Consider the following 22,803-nt stretch of genomic DNA (forward strand, 5'->3'; position numbering starts at 1 on the left):
CACTACCTTTGTTTCCTTACATTCTGTTTTCAACATAGCATCAGAGTGCTTCTTTTAAAATTCATATTAATGCCACCCCTCTGCTCAAAACCCTCTAAAGCTTTCCTATCTCACTCTGAGTAAAAGCAAGTGTTCTTAGAGTGGTCCTTGGGTCCTACATGATGTGACCTCTCATTTCCTCTCTTATGTTGTACCTGTCAAAAAGCCTTGGTGGTGCACTGGTTAAGCACTTGGCTGCTAACTGAAAGGTCAATGGTTTGAAGCCACCAGCTGCTTTGTGGGAGAAAGATGTGGCAGTCTGATTCTGTAAAGATAACAGCATTGGAAACTCTGCAGGACAGTGCTACTCTGTCCGGTAGGGGCACTATGAGTCAGAATCAACTTGATGGCCACAGGTGTGGTTTGTTGTAACTGTCTGTCTTGCTCAGTCCATGCTGGCCTCTTCTCTGCCCCTGTGCCTTTGCCCCTGCAGGACAGGTGTGGCGTGGTGTAACATTCTGAGCTCCTGCTGCCTGGAAATGCTCTGCCCTCATGTATTCACTTGGCCCCCTCTTTTTCGCTTCAGGTCTCTGCTCAAATGTCTTATTAGAAAGGTATTCCCTGGCTGCTTTCTATAAAATAGTAACTGCCTCTGTCCTAGTTTTTGGTTTTCCATTAGAACTTATCATGCGACACATTACATAGTTATTTATTTCTCAGTTGCCTTTCTCTCCTTATAGAATATAAACTCCCAGGGGGCAGGGACTATGTTTTGTTCACCTTATACCCACCGAACTTAGAATAGTGTCTGGCACATAGTGGATGCTTCATAACCATTTGTAGAGTGGATAAACAAATGGGTCCTGTCTAGGGCGGAGAGAGAAAGGGATGCTGGGTGGTGGTGGAGGTATAAATACTGAATGCTCTACAAAGCCAGTAATAACAAGGTGAGAACTGAATTTAGAGTAATTTTGCAAATTAAAAAAAAAAAAAACAACTCTGGTTAATTTTATAAATTTACCATTGTTTTTGTTTATTTGACAGTAAGAGAAAAATAAACGTAACAAAGCAAGTGACCAGAAGTAGCCCATTTTGTGCATTTCTTCAGCCACTTGTCAGTGTTAGGCAGGTGTGTTTATTCTGCACTGATTTTTGTGTGAACCTCCCGGCTCTTCACCCGCAGCTTGTTGACCTGGGACTCGGCAATGTCAGCCCGCTCCTCGGCCTCCTCCAGCTCATGCTGGAGCTTGCGGAATTTAGCAAGATTAGCGTTGGATTGTTCCTCCTGAGAACAGAGATAACACTGTGAGAAGAAGACTTTGTGGTTCTCATTGTGATTGTCACCAGACAGGATGATTTCCTCAAATCAAGTACTTCATCTTATTGTCTGTTTGCCATATATGACTTCAAATCTGGACAGAACTTGTAACTTAATTACTTTTTTTACTTTAATGAATGAAAGAAGAAACCGTTTTGAAATGGAGGGGACAACCTTATTAAGTCAAACCCATACATTTGTGAAATCCGTTCATGATGTATGGACTGGGTGGAAAGGAGGAAGAGACCTGTGTGCCCTTATGGACTTTAGCAAGGAAATGTAAGGTCAAGTTATAACTTACAGGAAATCTCTCTTTAAAAATTTTTTTTGTCATATATTTTTACTCTGGTATATAGAGTAAGGGAAAAGTGGATGCTGGGAAGAAAGTCTGTCTCTATCGGTTTGCGTTATTGCCATTTGTGTCTTTTCCTTTCTTTTTTTCTTTCTTTCCTTCCTACCAACTCACTACCTACCACGAGGTGTCTGAAAGACTAGGGGGACAACTAGAAAAAAGTGTCTCTGGAGAATCTTCCAACACGTCCTTACAGTAGCTACAACAAATGCAGAGAAAGCCTCTGCTGGTGGTGCTGCTAGTGGGCGAAGGAGTCAGTGGGGTAAAGGGATGTTTGGAGTTTGAGAACGCTTGATTTTGGGCATTTCTAGAGGGGCAGGAATATTTGTCGTGTTGGTAATTAGACGTTCTACTGTATATTTTTTGTAGCTATCAAGTAAAGTGGGTTATTTGGAACTTTCTTTTCCCTTCCCCCCAACCGTTACAAGTTATTTAATAATAAAAAGACCTTCTTTTGAGGTCTTATTCTGTAATTAGGACTTGGGGATAAGTTCATACTCATAAAAGCATCCCCCTTAAAATACGAGTGGTGTATTCTTACTGTCTCCTTCTTTCTCATTGACACATTCTTTTAATATAGTTTTTACCCCCAAAGAAATTTGCGTCTTTACTCAAAGGCTTAAAGATACTCACAGCCTCCTCAGCCTGTCTCTTGTACGATTTCACCTTTGCCTGCAGTTTGTCGACCAAGTCCTGCAGCCTGAGAACATTCTTGCGATCTTCCTCAGACTGAAAGTTTCAAAACATGATCTGCATTCAACCCAAAGAAATGAGCCTACCACAGGTGGTAAAATAAATCACTTTGGTGTGATGGCTGGTGGGCCTGGAGTAAACCTGGCCAGCTCTGAGGCTTCCCTCATAGTATTAACAGCAGCTAGTCTTGGGAGTCAGGGCTGACTTGACAGTGGCTAACAGCACCTCTTGTGAAATGCCTACTGTGTGCCAGGCAGTGTATTAGGGAATTACGTACATCCTCTCTAATCCTTACCTCCCTACGGTGGAAGGTGGATGCCATTATCCCTATGCTACAGATGAGAAAACTAAGGTGGAGGGCGTTGAGTAATTTACCCAAGTTCATAAAGCAAGAGAGGCCAAACTAGGACTAATATCTAGTCTATCTGACTTTAAAACCCGTGTTCTTTTCTCTCTTATGCCATTTCCTAAAGGCGTCCCTGATCTTCCTAGCTCAGTATAGGTCTATGAGAAGCAACTGTGTCATGTGCCCCTTATGTACACCAAGTTAATGTGTATCTGTTTGTGAGTGCCACATAAGTAGTCACCAGGTTTTCAGTTTCCTTCTGGGCAGGAAGTATGGATATTCTAGAAAGCTCTTCCACCTTACCTGGTAGGTGAGTTCCTTCACTCTTCTTTCGTATTTCCGTACACCTTTAACAGCCTCAGCGTTACGTTTCTGTTCATTTTCAACCTCTCCTTCAAGTTCACGTACCTGCAGCCAAAACCGAAACAAAACAGCTTATACAGTCAGTCTTGGGGATATTAATTAGCCCAGGACCTACTGAAGGTATTGAGTGGATAACCCCAGCCCCAGGACAAGGGTAGGAGTCAACATGTAGCAGGAGAGAAGGGTAAAGGGAGTGAATTTCTTCCCTTCCAAGATTCAGAGGGATTGAGATACCCACCTTGGCCTCCAGTTTCTGGATCTGCTTCTTGCCTCCCTTGAGGGCCAGCTGCTCAGCCTCATCCAGACGGTGCTGCAGGTCCTTCACCGTCTGCTCCAGGTTCTTCTTCATCCGCTCCAGGTGGGCGCTGGTGTCCTGCTCCTTCTTCAGCTCCTCTGCCATCATGGCTGCCTAATTAGCAAATTAAACCAAGGAAGTAATGAAACCTGGTAATGGCAGGTAGTGCACACGTATCAGAAAGACAAATGCCCCTCTTGCTCACGTCAGTGATGGCCTTCTTGGCCTTCTCTTCTGCATTGCGGGATTCTTGAATTACTTCTTCCACTTCACTCTGGAGCTGTGAAACATCATTTTCCAATTTCTTCTTGGTGTTGATCAGGCTGGTGTTCTGTTAAAATAGGCAGTGGAAATGACAAGATTTGCAATTTGTCCTCTTGGGATTTCACAGATGTCTCATGTGTTGGCTTTTGCAAGTGCCTTGATGACAACATTTTACTAAACTTTAAATATTTGCTCAGTACAAAATACTAATCATTTACAAGGTTGTAACCAACTCCCCTAGGAGTCCTCGTGGAGCAGTGGTGAAGCACTTGACTGCTAACTGAAAGGTCAATGGTTCGGACCCGCCAGCTGCTTCATGAGAGAAAGATGTGGCAGTCTGCTTCTGTAAATATTTACAGCCTTGGAAATCCTTTGGGGGCAGTTCTGCTCTGTCCTGTAGGGTCACTATGATTTGAAATTGACTAGATGGCAGTGGGTTTTTTTTTTTTTAACCTCCCCCCTGCCCTAATGTCCATCTGATTTATACATAAGGACTTCTGAGGTTTAAGAATGTTTATATTTGTGGAAATTCATTAATTACTCTTTTAATTCTATTTCAGCCAGACATCACTAGTATCCTAGCTGTAAAATGTTGGAAATATCAGAAGAGGTTCTTTTTATAAGTGTCTGGCATTTGGAGTTCCTCATCTAGTAGGAGTCTATTTTCTGTGAACTTTCTTTCATGTTTTCTTCCTTGAAAATCCTCAACCGAATACTCATTTTCTTAAAATTTCAACCCATTGGGTCTCAAAGGGAAGCAATATTTCCTCAGTGGGCATTTGGAAACATTTTGGGGTGGATATTTTTGGTTGTCAGGATGACTAGGGGATGCTACTAATACGCCTGTGCGTGCCTGGGATGCTAAATATCCTGCAAGGCCCAGGGACGGTGGACACAAGGAGACCTGGCCTGTGGAAAGTGCCGAAGTGCCCCTACTGAGAGGCACTGCGTGAAGCATGATGTGACGCCTTCTTTTCAGACCCCGGAATCAGTAGGTATCTTTTACTCAGGCTTAGTCTACATCCTGGTGGTCAAGATAATCTAAAGAGCCAAACCTAATTTTTAAATGAACAAGTAACATTCAACGCTCCCCCCCCCCCTTTTTTTTGGTAGAAAATGTGAAAAAGACAAATAGGCAGATAGAAAAGTCACCTATAATCCTATCCCCAAACACCTGCGGTTAATGTTTTAGAGCATATCCCTCCTCCTTTTTTACATACACGGACACGTTTACAAAAGCAGGGCACTTCTGTATTGCAGTTAGGATTTCCCACCCGACACGACACAGGCACTTGTTGGACGTGAGGTCCCACCTGGGTGTGCAGCAGCTGCACGCGCTCACTGGTGTCCAGGAGCTCCTGCTCTGCGGTCTTTCTGCTCCTCTCTGTCTGCTCCAGAGAGGCCCGCAGCTCCTCCACCTCGGCCTGCAGCAGGTTGCCCCGGCGCTCCACGATCGCCAGCTGCTCCTTAAGGTCCTCCTGGCCCTGGAGAGCATCGTCCAGGTGGAGCTGGGTTTCCTGTTAAGGGAAAGAAACATATGCCTTAGGTACTGTGATGTGAACATCCCAGGAGATGAATTGAGAGAGTGTGCTGGTGCCACAAACAGGAATGATCTGCCTGTCATTTAGATGAGAATGGTGCTGTTGCAAGCTTAGGGTGAAAAAGAGAGTTGTCAGGAGATAATGGATCCCCTTCCTGTTTCTGCCAGTAACTGGTTATATCCTCATGTGCGTGTCACTGATGTCTGTCATTTATGGAGCATTTTCCATGTGCTGTACCAAAAAAACCAAACCCGTTGCCGTCAAGTTGATTCCAACTCATAGCGACCTCATAGGACAGAGTAGAACTGCCCTAGGGTTTCCAAGGAGCGCCTGGTGGATTAGAACTGCTGACCTTTTGGTTAGCAGCTGAGTGTTTAACCAGTGTGCCACCAGGGCTCCTTCTGTATGCTCTACCAAGTATCAAATACTGTTACCTCATTTGATCCTCCAGTAACCCTGTGAAGTGGGTAGTTTCATTCTTATAGAAGAGGAAACTGAGGCTCTGAAAGGTTAAATAACTTGTCCAAAGTCAGGCAGCTAATAAGCTGCAAAACTGGGACTTAGCCTCAGGCCTGTCTTGATGCCCAAGTCTGTGCGCTTTCTTTCAAATCATACCTTAATATCTGTGCTTCTGTTTTTTCTACATAAAATTTCTTTAAATGTACTATGTTCTTTGTATATTTAACTCGCCATACTATTTTAAAAAAAAAAAGAAGAGTTGCTGTTGTGTCGATTCTGATTCACAGCCACCCTACAGGACAGAATAGAACTGCCCCATAGGGTTTCCAAGGAGCACCTGGTGGATTTTGAACTGCTGAACTTTTGGTTAGCAGCTGTAGCGCTTAACCACTGTGCTACCAGGGCTCCATGCTATTAGCTGTGTCATTTGTTTAGAGAAAAAAACGGATGATTTAACAAACGGGTGTAGTTTTGGGGAATGGAAGACAGGCAGCTTTCCAGATTTATCTAAGAGGCCAGTGTGAACCCACTTGCCTTGAGGCTGCCTTGGGCGTTCCTGTAGTTCCTCAGGCTCTCAGCAGCCAGGCGGTTAGCGTGGTTCAGCTGGATTTCCATTTCATTCAGATCTCCCTCCATCTTCTTCTTGACTCTCAGGGCGTCATTCCTGCTCCTGACCTCAGCATCCAGTGTGCTCTGCATTGTCTCCACCACTCGAATGTGGTTTCTCTTGAGCTGCTCAATTTCCTCGTCTTTCTCGGCAATTTTCCTATCGATTTCCGACTTGACTTGGTTCAACTCAAGCTGGATACGCAGGATCTTCCCCTCTTCGTGTTCCAGGGAAGCCTTAACAAAACAGTGAGCAGTTAATAATAGAAATAACTTGAATATTTGGAATATGTTCCCTTGTGAGCCAAATTCTTATTAATATCAGTTTGTCTCATTTTGCAAAGTAGATACAATAGTTCCAGGAGCCTGCTAGGTAAATCAGTCTTTTGTTTATTCAGTCACAGATTATACAGGGCAGCTCTGTAATGAAAGTGCTTTGTCAAAGTTAAAGTGCTATACAAACAGTATTAGAACAAAAATTATATTATTGAACCTAGATGTAGTAAATATGAACTCTTGATCTGTTTTACACGTTAAAATGCTTATGTGTGATATATTTATTCCTGGTATAGAAACTCTCAGTTTTAAAACATATGTATTTTTTTCTGATCACACAATATATGTTCCTTGTAGAATGTGGGGACAATACATAAAAACAGAAGAAAAAACCTACCCACTGTCCTTCCACTCAGAGATAACTATCTTAATGTGGTCCATATATTTTTACATTACCAAAATTGCACTGTATATGCAAATTGTGTCTTGTTTTAAAAATTACTCTTTACTGTAAATATTTCCCTATATTAATTAAATTTAATGGCTATGTAAAATGCCATTCTGTGAGTGTTCCATAATTTGCTGATTTCTTGTTTTTGGATTGGACATCATGGTGCTTAAAGCTTTGCCTCTAGTTAAGATTATTTTCTTTGAATGGGTTCTTAGAAATAGAATTAATGGACCAGAGTATTTACATTTTTACAGCTTATGGTAGCTGTTGTCATCTTATCCTTCATAAAGGTTATAGCGTTTAAATTCTCACCAGCTCCATAATCATGTCTCAGTCTCATAGCACCATTGCTCTCTTTCAAGTATTTTCACCAGTTGGCCTTTGATTTTATCCCACAACCTAATAATACATACCTCTGCTTCCTCTAAGGCGGCCTGAATGTCACATTTCTCTTGTTCTACTTGCTTCTTTATTTTCTCCAGCTCATGAATTTGCTTCCCTCCCTCAGCAATCTGCTCAGTGAAGTCAGAAATCTCCTCTGTTGGTGATTAGACAGGGGAAATGTAGTCAGATGTACGGCAAAATGGAAAGGTTCTGCCAGGTCTACATGGGGTAGAGAAATTCAAGAGCTCTCACGTTGCAAGTTCTTATTTTCCCTTTTCAGTGTTTCAAGCTGGTCCAGGGATTCCTCATAGGCATTCTTCACCTTGAACAGCTCAGTGCTGAGAGAGCGGGACTCCTTCTGTGAGGCCTCAAGTTCAGCCTGAGTTTCCTCATACTTCTGTCTCCATTCTGATAGGACCTGAAAAACAATAAATCGTCAGCCTACACAAAGAGAAAGACCAAGTAAAAACATTTACAAGTTTAAACCGGCATCTTGGTCACCTTGTCAAAGTTCCTTTGCTTCTTATCAAGAGCTGCACAGGCAGCATTCGATCTTTCCACATCGAGCATGAGATCCTCCACTTCATTCTGGAGCCGCTGCTTCGTCTTTTCAAGGGAAGCACATTTGGCGTTCACGGCTTCTACGTGCTCCTCAGCATCCTGCAGACGCTGGGCCAGCTTCTTCCTGATGGATTAGCCAGGCAGTCAAGGAGAGTGTCCAAGAACAGGAGCAATGCTATAACCTCCTTGGCCCCTTTCTACATTCCTGAGTGTACAATGGCATATAACATACTGTTTTCAAAACTGTGGCAGCTAGAACTGCTTTCTAGATTGATACACTGCGCAACAAGGTCCAAAGTGATGAACAGCTGGGTTCAAGTGCTTGGTATGCTACTGAATTCCTAGAGGCCACCATGGTTGCACCATTGTATGTGTCTTACTACCTTCAGCAATTCAGGATTTTCAGGACTTCTGGTTGAGTATGGTTGTGGAGAAGGGTTAACTCAGTATATCCCATCTCATTCCAAAGAGGATTTGAGGCTAACTAGATGTTTCATTGGGTAAATATATACTGGGCACACTCATCTGTTGTCCCAGACTTTCCACTTCATTTTATATACCTTTCCCCTAGAGAATAACCAGTTTCTTCTAATCGTATAAATTTGTGCCATCTTCAGAGAAGGAAATTAATGGATAAATAAGGACAATTCCTGCAGTTTCAGCAAGGACAGGGGTTTTCCCTTTCCGGGTTCTTGTTTCATTTTGAATTATGTGCCAAGTATATATCCTTAAGGTACACAAAAGCCCGTAGCCCTGATGCTGAAAGAACGTCTCCTGTGGTCTATACAGAGACTAAGGGTTTACTTTACGTAGATCAGCCCTGGGCATTTTGGGCAGTATGGTGGCCTCCAACATGAGTTTTAAGAGATGTGTCTGTCTACTGTAATGCTTAAGAAGGTGGGCCCTGGAATCAGAGTGTCTGGTTCCTATCCTAGCTGTACAGTTTATTAGCCATATAACCTTGGGTTAGTTGCTTAACCTCTCATAGCCTCAATTTCCTCATCTGTAAAACAATAACGACATGAATTTGTTTTGAAAACTAAACGAGCTAATATACATATAGTACATGACATGTAGTATGCACTTAGTAAATATTATCCTCTGTTATTACTATTATTTTCTTCCTCATCAACATCATCACAGCTGCTTCTGGAGTTGCTGAGTTGGGCAGCTGAGAGACCATGTCTTTTTCTTCTTCCCGAGTTCATAGCACATACTTGGCCTCCTCCAGCTCCTCTGTACGCTGGATGGCGTCTGTCTCATATTTGGTCCTCCACTGGGCAACCTCACTGTTGGCCTTGGACAGCGCCCTTTGCAGCTCGGCTTTGCCTTCCTGCTCCTCCTCGTACTGTTCCCGCAGCAGGTCACAGTCATGGCGGGAGGACTGCAGGGCATGGGCCAGGGCGTTCTTGGCCTGTAGAAGTACCAGTTCAGTGATTTAAATTCTTTTATTCACTGATCCTTAATTTGCACACCTCAAGCAGAACCGAAATGTACAACTTTCGATTTGATTAGACAAGAAGATCTTTGGTAAAACTCACTTTAGTTTCTTCCTCTAGCTGACGTTTCAGCTCCTCCATCTGCTGAGTGGATGCTTGTTTACTCCTTGAAAGCTGAGAGACTAAAGCATCTTTCTCGTCTAATTGTCGGGAATATTCACCTGAGAATAATCGCAGCAAAGGAATTTGTAAATGGCAAACACACACACACACACACAAAAGCCTAAAGCATATATATATGTGTGTGTGCATTTATGTATATACATATATGATACATATGTTAGATGCATATATATGACATATATGTCATATATAGTGTGTATATATATGTACATATATATGTTTATATACCTTATTTGCTTCTTAATATTGTTATAGAACTGATTAGAACTAGAGTTTAAAAAGCAGGGTTGCCGTAGGAGTGTAATAAGTGGTCTGCTCATTCTTGCTTTTTTTCTTTCTGACTTGCTTGGGAAATTCTGATAGTTTGTTCATCCCCCTCTAAAATGGAAATATTGTTATTTATTCAGGACCCCTGGCATCACTTTTGTCTAGTACACAGTGGCAAGACCCAGAGAAGATGTCTTTACCTGCTTCCGTCTGTAAGCGCGCTCTCTTTGCCGTCAGTTCATTGATCAGCCGCTGCTGCTCTTCCTCCTTTATTTTAAGTTCACTCACTTGATCTTCTAGGGTGCGGCACATCTTCTCAAGATTTCCCTATGAGACGTGTGGCAATGAAAGATGAGACACTGAGAGTGCATGAAAAAAAAGTTAAAACTTGATTCCTAGAAGATTTTTAGAGTGAATAAATTTATGTCAAGTGTGAGTAGAAAGTGATGATGTCAACTCTGTGGAAGATGCCAGAATTCTAGCACGGTGAGTGCGCAATGTCTCTAAACTGGTCTTTGTTGGAGACCATTCACTTATTTTCATCATATGGGCAGCTGTTTAAAGTAAATTTTGAAATCATCCTAATGGGTCATACCCAGCATTTAAAGAAGTGAAATAGAGCTTTTCTCCCTCACTGGCCATCTTGGCAGCTACAGTTGGTTAGGGGCCCTTCCTGCACCTAAGGCAGGAAGATGGTGTCCACAAAGAAGATGAAAAAGCCGCTGGAGTCGAGCAAATCTAGACGCCAACTCATTATGAAAAGTGGAAAATACATGCTTGGCACAAGTAGGCTCTGAAGATGATCAGGCAAGGCAAGGCGAAACTGGTCATCCTTTCCAACAACATCCTTGCCTTGAGGAAGTCTGAGATAAAGTCCTACGCCATGTTAGCCAAACGGGTGTCCATCACTGCAGTGGCGGTAATACTGAATTGGGCACAGCGTGTGGAAAACAGCACGGAGTATGCACACTGGCTGTCACTGATCCAGGTAATTGCAATATCATAAGTATGCTGGCCAAAAGTAAATGGGGCATAGTTTTTCTTAGTAGAACTGGTGAGAGCTTGTTTAAAAAAAAGAAAGAAAGAAATAGAATGGAATATATTAGAGTAGAAAATATTAGGGTAGTGCTATAAACTGCCTGCAAACAATGTTTAATGACAGAGCTCAATGAGTGTTCTTGTAGATTATTAATTACCCTGATTTAGAGACAGTATTGGGTACCTTGGCTTTGGAGATGGCCTCTGCGTTACTGCTAAGGTCATCAATCTCCAGCTTCAGCTCACTCTTCTCCTTCTCCAGCTTCTGTTTGACCCGCTGCAGGTTGTCTATCTGCTCCCCGAGCTCGGCCACGCTGTCCGCGTGCTTCTTCCTCAGGGTGGCCGCCGTGGCCTCATGCTGCAGGGTGGCCTCCTCCAGGTCCCTGCGCATTTTCTGGAACTCAGCCTCCCGCTTCTTGTTCAGCTCAATCTGGGCGGAAGTTGCCCCTCCAGCTTCTTCCAGCCGCTCGCTGATCTCCTCCAGTTCCCGGGAGAGGTCAGAGCGCTGCTTCTCGGCTTTGGCCCGGGAGGCCCGCTCTGCCTCGATTTCCTCCTCCAGCTCCTCAATGCGGGCCTGGGAGTGACACAGGCACATTACTAAGAACTTCACCCACTTTCAGTTTTTCTGGTTTGTGGAGAAGGCAGAGGTAGACAACTCACCTGCAGTTCTTTGATTTTCTTCTGTAGTTGAATTTCTACTGCTTGTTCATCTTCAATTTTGCTTATCAGATTGCTGATTTCAAATTCTTTCCTTTAGACAGAAGAACAAGACATATTAATACCCGTATGAATTGGAAGATGATGTCACATAGAATTCTTTTCTGGAGCTCCTACTTTTTCAGCTTTTCATCAAGTTGCAGTTTGTCATTTTCTATATCCATTGTAGATTCTTGGGCCAGTTTCAGGTCACCCTCCAGTTTCCTCTTTGCTCTTTCTAGGTCCATGCGAAGCTTCTTTTCTTGTTCTAAAGACCCTTCAAGCTAATGAAAAAGTAAAATATGTTTAAAATGGAAAATACATTAAAAAAAATTTTTTTTTCAAAAGGATATTTAAAATGCACTTACGTCATCCACTTGCTGTTCCAGCTTGGTTTTCGCCTTGTTCAGGGTGTTCACTTTGTCCTCCTCTGCCTGCAGGTCATCCAGGGTCTGCTGGTGCACCTCTTGGAGGGCCTTCTTCTCCTTGGTAAGCTTTGCGATGGTCTCATCCAGGCCTGCCATCTCCTCTGTGAGGTTTTTTACCTTGAAAAATCAAGAAAGAAATGATCTCTGTTATAAAGCAGCTCAGTTGGATGGTAGAACCTCTACATAGTATAGCAGAATATGACTCATACCTTATTTTCTGTGGCATATTTCTCCTTTTCAACCTTGGCCAATGTCAGCTCAAGGTCATCTATGTCTTTCTTCAGTTCTGAACATTCATCCTCTAGTTTCCTCTTTTTGGCCGTCAGCTCAGCATTGAGCTCTTCCTCATCCTCGGCTCTCTCTGTCACCTCTTTGATTTTGGCCTCGAGCTGGATTTTGTTTTTAATCAGTTGCTCACACCTTTCCTCTGCGTCAGCCAAGGCATCAGCTTCCTGTGGAGAGAGACATGAAGATATTTAGAGAGATTGGTACTTACCCTGAACTTGTTCTTTGTACAAAATGGTAGCGTTTACTGAATATTGATAAACTTTTCAGTAGGAGTATTAAACATAACTCAACATTACATGGCCTGGAGAAATGTAGCTAATGAGAAGAGAAGTGAGACTATTTACAGCTTTAGAAGCAAACTAGTTTTAAAAAATGCTTAAATTGCTGTGATCAATTGTTTAAAAATACAGTGTGTACATGAGCGGAAAGATCTCTAGATAGGGCAAAAGGAAACCTGGGTTCTTGTCCCAATATTGCTTCAAGATATAAGACCTTGGGCAGACTGCTTTCCTTTACTTCTTCTCAGCTTCCTCATATGTAAATCAGGGGGTTGAAATAAATCATTGCTAAGAGCTTTTCAGCTGTAAAATTCAAAGATTTTGATTTAGTCAACTGGTTAGTTTTGGTTCTGGCCATTTTTAACCCCCTTCAGATAACTATTTGCTTGATTGACTAAAAAAAGAAAAGCAAAAGAAAGAAAACTGAAATAATTTAATGCCTCTGGATATCTTTCTGTGTAGCATCTTTAAGTACTCAAAATCTTCCTGATAGTCCATAAGTAGTGTTATAATTCTGCAAAATTTTCATTTAAATAATTACCTGTTAGTCTCAAAATTAATTTTAGAATGTATAAGAACATGTAATCCTGAGAAGTTGCATAGTTCAAAAAAGTTTCCACAAATGACTAATTAAAGAAGTCAAATAAAAATCAGTGGAACCACTAATTTCTTAGATTACTTTGGACTGGAGATTTTCTGTAATTTCACAGTGTTCACTTTGTTAATAGCCTAAAATTTTAAAATGTTTACATGGATGCTAATGGGGACTTCCCAGGGGTCCTTTGCTTTTATTTTTAACAGTAAACGCATTCAATAAATATTTACTGACTGTTGTTAATAACTCTGGTGAAGCTGATTAGGATGAAGAGGCTATGGTTCTAGAAAAGTGTAACCTTCAGAGAAGTAAAAGCTATCAGAAGGAAAAGTTCAAATAGCTTAAAAATTTAGGAAAACTTACCCCTTTCACAGGTTTCTTGGCATTGTTGGTGTTGGGCTTTTTGAACCAAGGAACTAGGAGGTTGGGTTTGGCTAGAGCTCTGGTGCCAAACCTACCCTCTAAACAGAGGTCTTAAGAACATCAGGCATGTCTCAAAGGAAGGATCACAAAGGGCACATTTTCTGGTAGCTCAGCTCAAGTAAACTCAAGTAAATTTACTGCTAAATTCTTGGGGGTTGTGGGTAGGAGATACTGAGAGAACAAAAGAATACTCTCTTTGTTGAGTCTAAATACAATCTAGTAGACTGGCACTCGGAAAATAGAGTATACTTTAAAGGTTGGGATGAAGCACCCAAGGCAAATTGATAAAACTCAACAGATTTGGGAGCCTTGGATTTAAACTCCTTCCTTCATGGCCGTTAAATTTTGTAATAATATTGAATAAATTCTTCAATCTCCCCGTCTCCATTTGTAACTTGGAAATAATTGTGCCTTACTTTCCCTGTAGAAATATTGAAAGATTAGTGAAATACCAAAAAAAGCAACTTGAGTTTTTTTTTTTTTTTTTTTTCAAGGAAAAGACTTTTGTAAGTTCAATGAGTATGTTCCAAAAAAACCATTAGTATGAATGGAAACGGGGAACCGAGGTGGAAAGAGGGAGAGTGCTGACACATTGCGGGGATTGCAGCCAATGTTACCAAACAATTTCTGTATAAATTTTTGCGTGAGAAACTAATTTGCTCTGTAAACTTGCACCTAAAGCGTAATAACGAAACTGTCAGTAACGGGAAGCGTTCGGAATAGAGGACTCACAGATTGGACCTGGAGTTGTAGATCGTTTTTTTCTTTCAAGAGAGTGACCATTTTTTCCTCCAGTTCCTTCCGTTTGGCCTCTGACTTGGCGAGTTCGTCTTTGGTTTTGGCAAACTCCTCCTTCATGGTGGCCATCTCCTTCTCGGTCTCCGCACTCTTCAGCAGGGGCTTGATCTTAAAGAACAGCTTCATCCAGGGCCAGTGCTTGACGTTCATGAAGGCACGGATGTTGTACTGGATGCAGAAAAGGGCTTCCCTGAAAAGCCATACAAATTTCAGTGTCGATTGTTCTGTTAGGTATGTAATTATTATTTACTACACATAGAATCCTTTTAAAGAACACTTCACACACACACACACACACACGTCTAACTCTGTATATGTTATATGCATGATGATACACATAAACACACATACATACTTGCACACTCACACTCATAGTGTCCACACTACACACTCAGTAGTCCACTTTGCTAACTTGATACTCAACAATTCTGTGTTCTCAAGTCCCTGTCAGACTAACAAAGCAGCTGCCTTTAGAGGGTGAATAATTTGACCATATGAGCAGCAGGTACCATTCTTACGATCGTTATGACATATGACAACATTAGCGATTTGGGAGTGGGTGTGGCAGCTGTAAACTGATTGTGCCGCTCCACCGTCAGCATACAGGTAGGAACTGTGAAATGGCATAGGTTGCTTTCTGCATTGCCTCACCTAAATTGGGCTATGGTTTATCAGCTCTTCCTGGAAGCCTCTCCCTTTATTTTGATCGCCAATAAGTTATCCACTCTCTACACTTCTCTTGTCAGCTTCTTCAAATATTATCTTGGTTTCTCTCAAATTCTTTCAAGTTCCTCAGTTTTACTTGCACAACTAGATTGGTAATATCTTCAGGGCATTCAGGATGGATTGTGCTCTTCTACTTCCAAAATTTGTTAAATGCAATTTTTAACTAATAATAAAAGATACCCATGCTGCAAATGATAGCAATAGACTGGCAATGTTTGACTATCTGATGGCAATGTGTGTGTCTCTTCAGGCCTGTTAAAATGGAAATTCTGTTTCTGCGGGTCCAATTTTATAAGAACTGCAACTCTCAGAAGCCAGACGCTAAGACAACAAAACATAATGTCGACCCATGGAAAAGACTTGGGAACACTTATAACGCAGTACCTAAAGAAGCACAGAGGAGCAAATCGATGCACAGTGTGTGTGTAGGGCAAGAGCGTGCAGGAGTACTAGGTGGAGAGCGCAGGGTGAGGTTAATTAGGGAAAGGAGAATGGGAAGTCTTGAATTGGTAAATAGATAAATTAGGATGAGGGGAGAGGATGTGTGCAGATATGAGGCTAGGAGATAGTATATTGTTTAGCCTGGCTGGAAAAGGTTATGTGCTCGGAAATGACAAACGAGCAGGGAAATAGAAAGAGCCTTGAGTCAGGCAGCCATGAACTGAGAAGTGGCACAATGAAGGTAGTGTTTACTGTACATTTTTCCTGCACCTGTATGTGAGATGGATGGGAAGGGAGAAATTGGAGGCAGGAGAGAAGTTTTAGAGAAAATCCAGGTGTAAGGGGTTAAGCAAAGGCTGAAGTATTGTAGGGGCAATTTCTGAACTGGGTGGGAGCCATATATTAGGCACAGGATTGCAGAGTTAACGAATGAGGAAAGCTGAGTGTAAGTCCCCAAGGGACCCATAGAATCCTGATCTTCTGTACGGTTGTTACCTTCTTTGCAACATCTTCTGATATTCCACCCTCATTAGGAATCCTCTGCAGACCGCTTGGGTCCTTGTTATAATCTGGGCCAACTTTTCGTCTCTCATTTCTTCCAAGAGACCCAGAAGGCCAGCTTTGAAGAAAACCTGGATGAAGAAAGAGTCACAAATCATCCCCATACTACAGGAGACACAGAAATGGCAGACGGTATCTCGATCAGGTGCAGATAAATAACAGGTCACTATGAGTCGGAATCCACTTGATGGCAACAGGTTTTATACCTTGGTATGTCCAAATTTATACTGGGTGTGATCAATATCAATAGAGGCAAGAAGTTTCTCAGAAGCTTTCTTGCTGTCAATGAACTGTCCCTCTGGAATAGCACTTGCGTTTAAAACCTTGTACCTGTTCAGGTAAACAAAGAAAGAAGGATCAGGATCCCATATGCAAACAAATGACTTCAAAAAGAGTCATCGATAAAAATCTGACAGAAAAAATGCAAGTAGAAAATCCAGTGTCCCTTCTGGTCAGATAGGCCACAGTAAATCATACTCTCACTAACGCATGCCTCCTTCCTGTTTTTGAGAAATACCACCTCTTCTTCTAGCCTGTTATTCTGCCCTGCTACCAGAAGAATATGTTCTTTGACTTCACCATGTATACTTCATGGGATACATGAAATACAATGAACAGATGAAAATAGTAAGAATGATAAAATATTCATGGCATTTAGTGAAATAAAATAAAGAGAGACTGACCTTTGTTTAAAATCCCCATATAAGATTCTGCTTGGGAATCCTTTCCTGCAGATCCGAATGCCTTCGAGAACACCATTACACCTCAGCTGGTGCAGGACAAGTTCGTGTTCCATGGCCCCTAAAAACATACCAGAATTCTTACTACTGGGTGCTGAATTTTAAAACATGGGCCCGTCTGACTATTTCATGCCCTTGCGTCTTACCAGGAGTTTTGGTCTCATTGGGGATGATGCACCGTACGAAGTGGGGGTGAGTGCTCCTCAGATTGGTCATCAGCTTGTTTAAGTTTTCCTAGGAAACCAGATAGAAGGGACTTTACGGGAAAGTTCTACTTCACATTGCTTTTTTATAATTACGTGGAATTAATTTGGGCACTATCTCAGCTATTGGCATAAGAATTTTTGTTGTTACTGTTGTGTGCTGTACAGTCGATTATGACTCATAGCGACCCTATAGGGTTTCCTAGGCTATAATCTTTAAAATAGTTGAGATTATCTCTAAAGTCTCTTCTATCTCTCTCAGAAGTAATGATTTTTACCATCATATTTCATAGTAACTCAAGTTAGCAAATTTCCCAACTTGCCATTCCTTCCTCAGGCTTATTATTCCCTGGGATCTCTAACCTCTTGTTTTGCTTTGTTTTTGGAAGAGTCTAAAATCATGAGACAACATTCCCTGTGTGGGCAGATCTTGGGTACCTAAGAGCCACAGTCTGAGGCCTATGGGGGGGTGGTTATTCCAGAAAGAGAGTAATGGGCAGAAGATGATGTTTTATTCAACCACAGAAAATTCACATGTAAATATTTCTCAGTATTTCTTAGGTATACTCTTGGAGAAGTCAGAATTTTTTCATATCTCAGTTAACTGTTAGGAAAACAAAACAAGTAAGGTGAATTTCTAATTTTAGAAACATGTACAAGGGCAGTTGATGAAAGATGTCTCTGTGGTGAGATACTGCAAATTGATACTGAGAGAGAAAAGTAAAAAGGTCAGTTCTCCTGTTTAGGTCATAGGTCACATATGCATTTTAGTTTTAAAAGGAATGAGACTTAGCCATACAAATTCTGATAGAGCAGAATAGACCAGACATTTTCCACACTCCTCTTTGGAAGGGCCAGTTTTTAAGCTACATAGGAAAATCACATGATTTTGCAGTAAAATTATTATTGTTGTTATTTTAATCTCAAGAATTATCTTCTAGCTTAATCATCCATCTGAATCACTAGGCTTGACTTTAGATGATTTCCAGCTCTTGCAAAAAAATTAAAGCCACCCTCAGAGGACAAAGATGTGTTTGGTGGAAGCGAGTTCTAACAAGTGTATCTCAGGCTCACTCTCAAAGAGGAACTCAGGACCGTTCTCACAGGTCGACATTAGTGGAATAAGGATACGGCCTTCTGCAGGGACGGCTTCGACCTTCAGCTGTGCTTCTGCAAAAGCCAGCCTCATTACATAATCAGAAAGCTTCTAAGGACGTTTTGGCATTTTTGAATGCCATTGTTTTAGTTTCGACTAGTCGATTCCGACTCATGGTGACCCCATGTGTGCAGAGTAAAACTGCTCCATAGGGTTTCCAAGCAGATTGCCAGGCCTGTCGCCCATGGTGCCTCTGAGTGGGTGTGAACCACCAAACTTTCTTTCCGTTAGTAGTCTAGTGCTTAACTGTTTTTGCCACTCAGGGACTTGACTGAATAGATTAGATAATCATAATAAAGAATAATGGAGCTCCCTAGCTGGCACAAATGGTTTGCTCTTGACTGCTAACCTAAAGGTTGGTGATTCAAACCCACCCAGTGTTGTCATGGAAGATAGGCCTGGCTGCTTCCATTATGATTACAGCCAAGAAAACCCTATGGAGCAGTTCTACCCTGTAACACATGGGGTTGCCATAAGTCAGAATCAACTTGTCAGCAACTACAACAAGAATAACACAGCTGAAATCTACTCAACCCAGGGAAGAGTCGGAAAAAAAAGAATAATGGGAGAAGCATCCTTCCCTACAGGAAAGTATTGCTTTGGTTATACTCTGACGAGAGATGTATTTAAAATGATTTCTATTAACATTCCCTTCCCTCCTAATTTATTCTAAATCCAATAATTATGATAATTCATAGACGCTGACTGGGATTTTCAAATTAAAGTTGTACTTTACCCTGAAAAGGGCTGACACAGTCTGGAAGGAAGAGCCCTTCTTCTTAGCACCTTTCTTTGCACCACCATCTGAGGTGAGAAGAAAACCCATCAGTTAAAGTAGGCTCTTGGAGGCTAATACTTCATGAACGTTCTCTGGGAATAGGTTTAACTCAGGTTGAAGACACGAAAAGTACCTGCTTCAGCACTAGCATATGTGGAAAAGAGACTGGCCAGAGTCTTCATTGCGGACTTCTGGTAGAGCCCAACCACGGTGTCATTCAGGGGGTCCTTGTTCTTGTCTAGCCAGCCGACAATGTTGTAGTCCACGGTGCCAGCATAGTGCACCAGTGAGAAGTGGGCCTCAGCCTTGCCTTTGGTGGGCTTGGGCTTCTGAAAGTTGGCCGACTTGCCCAAATGCTGGTCATACAGCTTGTTCTTGAAGGAAGTGTCTGTGGCCTTGGGAAACATGCACTCCTCTTCCAGGATGGAGAAGATGCCCAGTGGCTGAATTCAGAAAAGTAAGATGTTGGGTTTCAGCCCAGCTTCTCTCAAAGATAGACATGGTGACTGTCATTTGATTGATTTTTGAGGGCCCCCGATTAAATACATTTATGATGTAAACGAGGGTCACAGCTCAAAGAAGTACCTTTGTTATTACTAGAATGATTTTTTTCATGATTCCTTCTCACATCCAATCCATAGTATCGTTTTTAATAAAAAGAATGAAGCAAAAAAAAAAAAAAATGCCTTTTGCTGTTGAGTTGGTTCCAACTCATAGTGACCCTATAGGACAGAATAGGGTTTCCAAGGAGCAGATGGTGGATTCGAACTGCTGACCTTTTGGTTAGCAGCTGAGTTCTTAATCACTGCCCACCAAGGCTCCATTAAAAGAACAGCAGGATATAAACTCCAAATGTCAGCGTGGCATGTGGGAGTTATTTGTTTAAATGGTTATCACACATTTTTCTTATTAAGTGAATTAATCTTTTCTCAAGGTTTTATTTTGCACAAAAATGACTTACTGACTTAGAATAATGTTTACCCCACATGCAAATGGTTTAACAGAATAAATAACCAAAACTTTATTAAGGGTATTTTGTGTCTTAAAGATAGATTAGGAAGAAGCATAAGCAATTTGACTTATGCCTTCCGAACAGATTAACTCTCATATAAGCCTTAAGCATGTTACGTGTACATTAATTTTGATTTAGAAAAGAGATTTGTTTCTATTGCTGTCATCTTGGATCGTAATAGAGATAGGTTTAGAACTAAACCTAATGAGGTAGTTCTTCTAGTGAAGTAGACCATCCCAGTCGAGTTCTCTGTGGTGCTTTAAAATCGGATTTGAGTCAGTGTTAGAACAAAAATGGTTAGAACTAAACTAAATGCTCTCTGATCTCTTTGGTAAATATTGAAAAAAGGAAATCATTTCCAAATAGTAAAGTGTAACTTTTCAACTTTGTTCTGATCGCAAAACTATTTGAGATTACAGAGATACTTCTTTTCTTTGGAAGTTACACAAACCTTCTCGATGAGCTCAATGCAGGCAGCCAGGTCCATCCCGAAGTCAATGAACTCCCACTCGATGCCTTCCTTCTTGTACTCCTCCTGCTCCAGCACGAACATGTGGTGGTTGAAAAACTGTTGCAGTTTCTCGTTGGTGAAGTTGATGCACAGCTGCTCCAGGCTGTTGAACTGTACAAAATAGTAGAGATTTCCAACATTACATGGATTATTGTAGCAGTGGAATCTTCATTAATGAAAGAATTTTCTTCCTGAAAAAAACGTGGAATGTAGTAATGAAATACAATTGAAACTAATTATTATTCTTTTAAAAAATCCCAGGAAAGCTAGCAGGTGGCTATCTAAGATGCCTCAGTTGGTCCCAATCCACCTGGAGCAAAGGAGAATGAAAAACACCAAAGACACAAGGAAAATATGAGCACAGGAGACAGAAAGGGCCACATAAACCTGAGACTCCATCAGCCTGAGACCAGAAGAACTAGATGGTGCCCAGCTACTACCAATGACCGCCCTGACAGGGAACACAACAGAGACCCTTACAGAGCTGGAGAAAAGTGGGGTGCAGAACTCAAATTCTAGTAAAAAGACCAGACTTAATGGTCTGACTGACACTGGAGGGACCCCAGAAGACATGGCCCCTGGACTGTCTGTTAGCCCAAAACTAAAACCATTCCTGAAGCCAACTCTTCAGACAAAGATTAGACTGGACTACAAGACATGAAATGATACTGGTGAGGAGCGTGCTTCTTAGCTCAGGTAGACACATGAGACTAAATGGGCAGCTCTTGTCTGGAGGTGAGATGAGAAGACAGAGAGGGACAAGAGCTAGTTGAATGGACACGGCAAATACAGGATGGAGAGGAGGAGTGTGTTGTCACATTATAGGGAGAGCAACTAGGGTCACATAAAAATGTGTGTCTAAGTTTTTGAATGAAAAACTGACTTGAACTGTAAGCTTTTACTTAAAGCACAATAAAAAAAATTCCAGAAAATATTGGTGATTATTAATATGAGCCTTTCTTATGACTTCTGGGCATTGTTTATGGGTGCAAGTTATCAATTACATATCAAAAGTTCTGGTAGGAACCCACCTCATTCCATCTCTAAGATTGCATGGGCGATAATGTACATTAAAAGTACATCATGGCCCTGTGAGTTACAGTTCAGATTTAAGGGTTAAGGGGAAAGTATTTATTGGAAAATCTCACTTCTTTTAACGCCCCCGCTCTCCAATTCAAGATAAAGTTCACAGTTTCACCTTTGGTTGTCATATTATTAAGGAAAACTTATCTTAAGACCTTTAACTGCTGTACAAAGTGAAATGAATAGGCTAATTTCTGTTCATGTCAAACATTTGATATCCCTCCTGTCAAGGCTGTGAATGAGAGGCCTGGTATAGTATAGCAGTTGAGATCTGAAAGAGTCTTTGTGATGATTTACTCCATCGTTTTATTGATGGCGGGGCTGATGCCCCAGAGGTGATATGTTTTGTGTGAAATGAACCTGGAAGAGGAGAGGCTGTGATCTGTCTTTAGGTTTCATCTTTTGGGCCCTGTCTTCTCCATGGGAGATGCCTTGTGTATGGACCAGATGCTACAGGTATGTGTTCTTGTCCTGGTTTTGTTTACACTGGCTGGGTGATCTTTAGCAAGTGTTTAGATTTTCCTGAGTCTCAGTTTTATTAGCATTTATTCTTTTTTTTATTATTTAAAAAAAAATTTTTTTTTTATTCCTTCATGGTTTGTTTTGAAGGTTAAGTGAAGTCCCATTTGGATGTACTTGGAATAGTGCTAGAAATGCACTGATTGCTCAATAAATGTTAACTTTTGTTATTTCTTTTACCTCCTAGATATTTTGGAGACAACTCTTGTTCTAGGTGCATTGTTGGAGAAAGCATTGTGGACACGATAAATGTAAACGAATAATGATAATACCTAGTATATCAAAGCCCTCAATTGCCTCCTTCCCACTTTTCATTTAATGTGAAAATAACTCACATCAAATATCTCGAAGCCAGCAATGTCCAAGACACCAATGAAGTACTGCCGGGGCTGCTTGGTGTCCAGCTGCTGGTTGATGCGGGTCACCATCCACAGAAACATCTTCTCGTAGACGGCTTTGGCCAGGGCACCCACGGCGTTGTACACCTGCACAGACAGGGCAGTGTTTGTCGGTGTTATTAAAGACGTGTCATGAAGGCCTAGCTTGTGGCTGACTCACTGAAGAGCACTTACCTGCTGCACAGTCTGGCCTTTGGTGACGTACTCATTGCCGACCTTCACCCTGGGGTAGCAGAGGGCTTTGAGCAGGTCAGCAGAGTTCAGATTCTGGAGATAGGCCGCCTTGTCAGCAACTGCAGAGACATAATTCAAGAAATGATGTTTAATGAGGGACAGCCTCTCTAGCCTAATCTT

The 22,803-nt window shown here is 41.6% G+C and overlaps 1 protein-coding gene across 3 annotated transcripts in view; it reads right to left on the minus strand.

Annotated features, from left to right (window-relative positions):
• Window positions 1-1,114: 1,114 nt before the first annotated feature.
• LOC100670921 (myosin-8) overlaps window positions 1,115-22,803 on the minus strand; it is a 28,980-nt gene continuing 7,291 nt past the window's right edge. The window contains exons 11-38 of one of the 3 annotated variants that reach the window (XM_010596612.3): window positions 22,624-22,742; window positions 22,387-22,536; window positions 20,390-20,560; window positions 19,065-19,369; window positions 18,885-18,960; window positions 16,936-17,023; window positions 16,733-16,850; window positions 16,256-16,379; window positions 15,984-16,120; window positions 14,256-14,511; window positions 12,149-12,391; window positions 11,880-12,056; window positions 11,650-11,795; window positions 11,476-11,566; window positions 11,000-11,389; window positions 9,978-10,104; window positions 9,430-9,548; window positions 9,106-9,302; window positions 7,829-8,012; window positions 7,580-7,745; window positions 7,357-7,481; window positions 6,145-6,453; window positions 4,924-5,127; window positions 3,552-3,677; window positions 3,290-3,460; window positions 2,992-3,096; window positions 2,283-2,378; window positions 1,115-1,264 (exon numbers count right to left, since the gene is read on the minus strand). In XM_010596612.3, the coding sequence (XP_010594914.2) occupies window positions 1,115-1,264; window positions 2,283-2,378; window positions 2,992-3,096; window positions 3,290-3,460; window positions 3,552-3,677; window positions 4,924-5,127; window positions 6,145-6,453; window positions 7,357-7,481; window positions 7,580-7,745; window positions 7,829-8,012; window positions 9,106-9,302; window positions 9,430-9,548; window positions 9,978-10,104; window positions 11,000-11,389; window positions 11,476-11,566; window positions 11,650-11,795; window positions 11,880-12,056; window positions 12,149-12,391; window positions 14,256-14,511; window positions 15,984-16,120; window positions 16,256-16,379; window positions 16,733-16,850; window positions 16,936-17,023; window positions 18,885-18,960; window positions 19,065-19,369; window positions 20,390-20,560; window positions 22,387-22,536; window positions 22,624-22,742 (4,670 nt within the window). Of the gene's footprint in view, window positions 1,265-2,282; window positions 2,379-2,991; window positions 3,097-3,289; window positions 3,461-3,551; window positions 3,678-4,923; window positions 5,128-6,144; window positions 6,454-7,356; window positions 7,482-7,579; window positions 7,746-7,828; window positions 8,013-9,105; window positions 9,303-9,429; window positions 9,549-9,977; window positions 10,105-10,999; window positions 11,390-11,475; window positions 11,567-11,649; window positions 11,796-11,879; window positions 12,057-12,148; window positions 12,392-14,255; window positions 14,512-15,983; window positions 16,121-16,255; window positions 16,380-16,732; window positions 16,851-16,935; window positions 17,024-18,884; window positions 18,961-19,050; window positions 19,370-20,389; window positions 20,561-22,386; window positions 22,537-22,623; window positions 22,743-22,803 lie in introns of all 3 variants that reach the window. The other 2 variants (XM_003416927.4, XM_010596611.3) reach the window with 2 other exon arrangements.

Source organism: Loxodonta africana, chromosome 18 (genome assembly GCF_030014295.1).
Source record: "Loxodonta africana isolate mLoxAfr1 chromosome 18, mLoxAfr1.hap2, whole genome shotgun sequence".
NCBI lineage: Eukaryota > Metazoa > Chordata > Mammalia > Proboscidea > Elephantidae > Loxodonta > Loxodonta africana.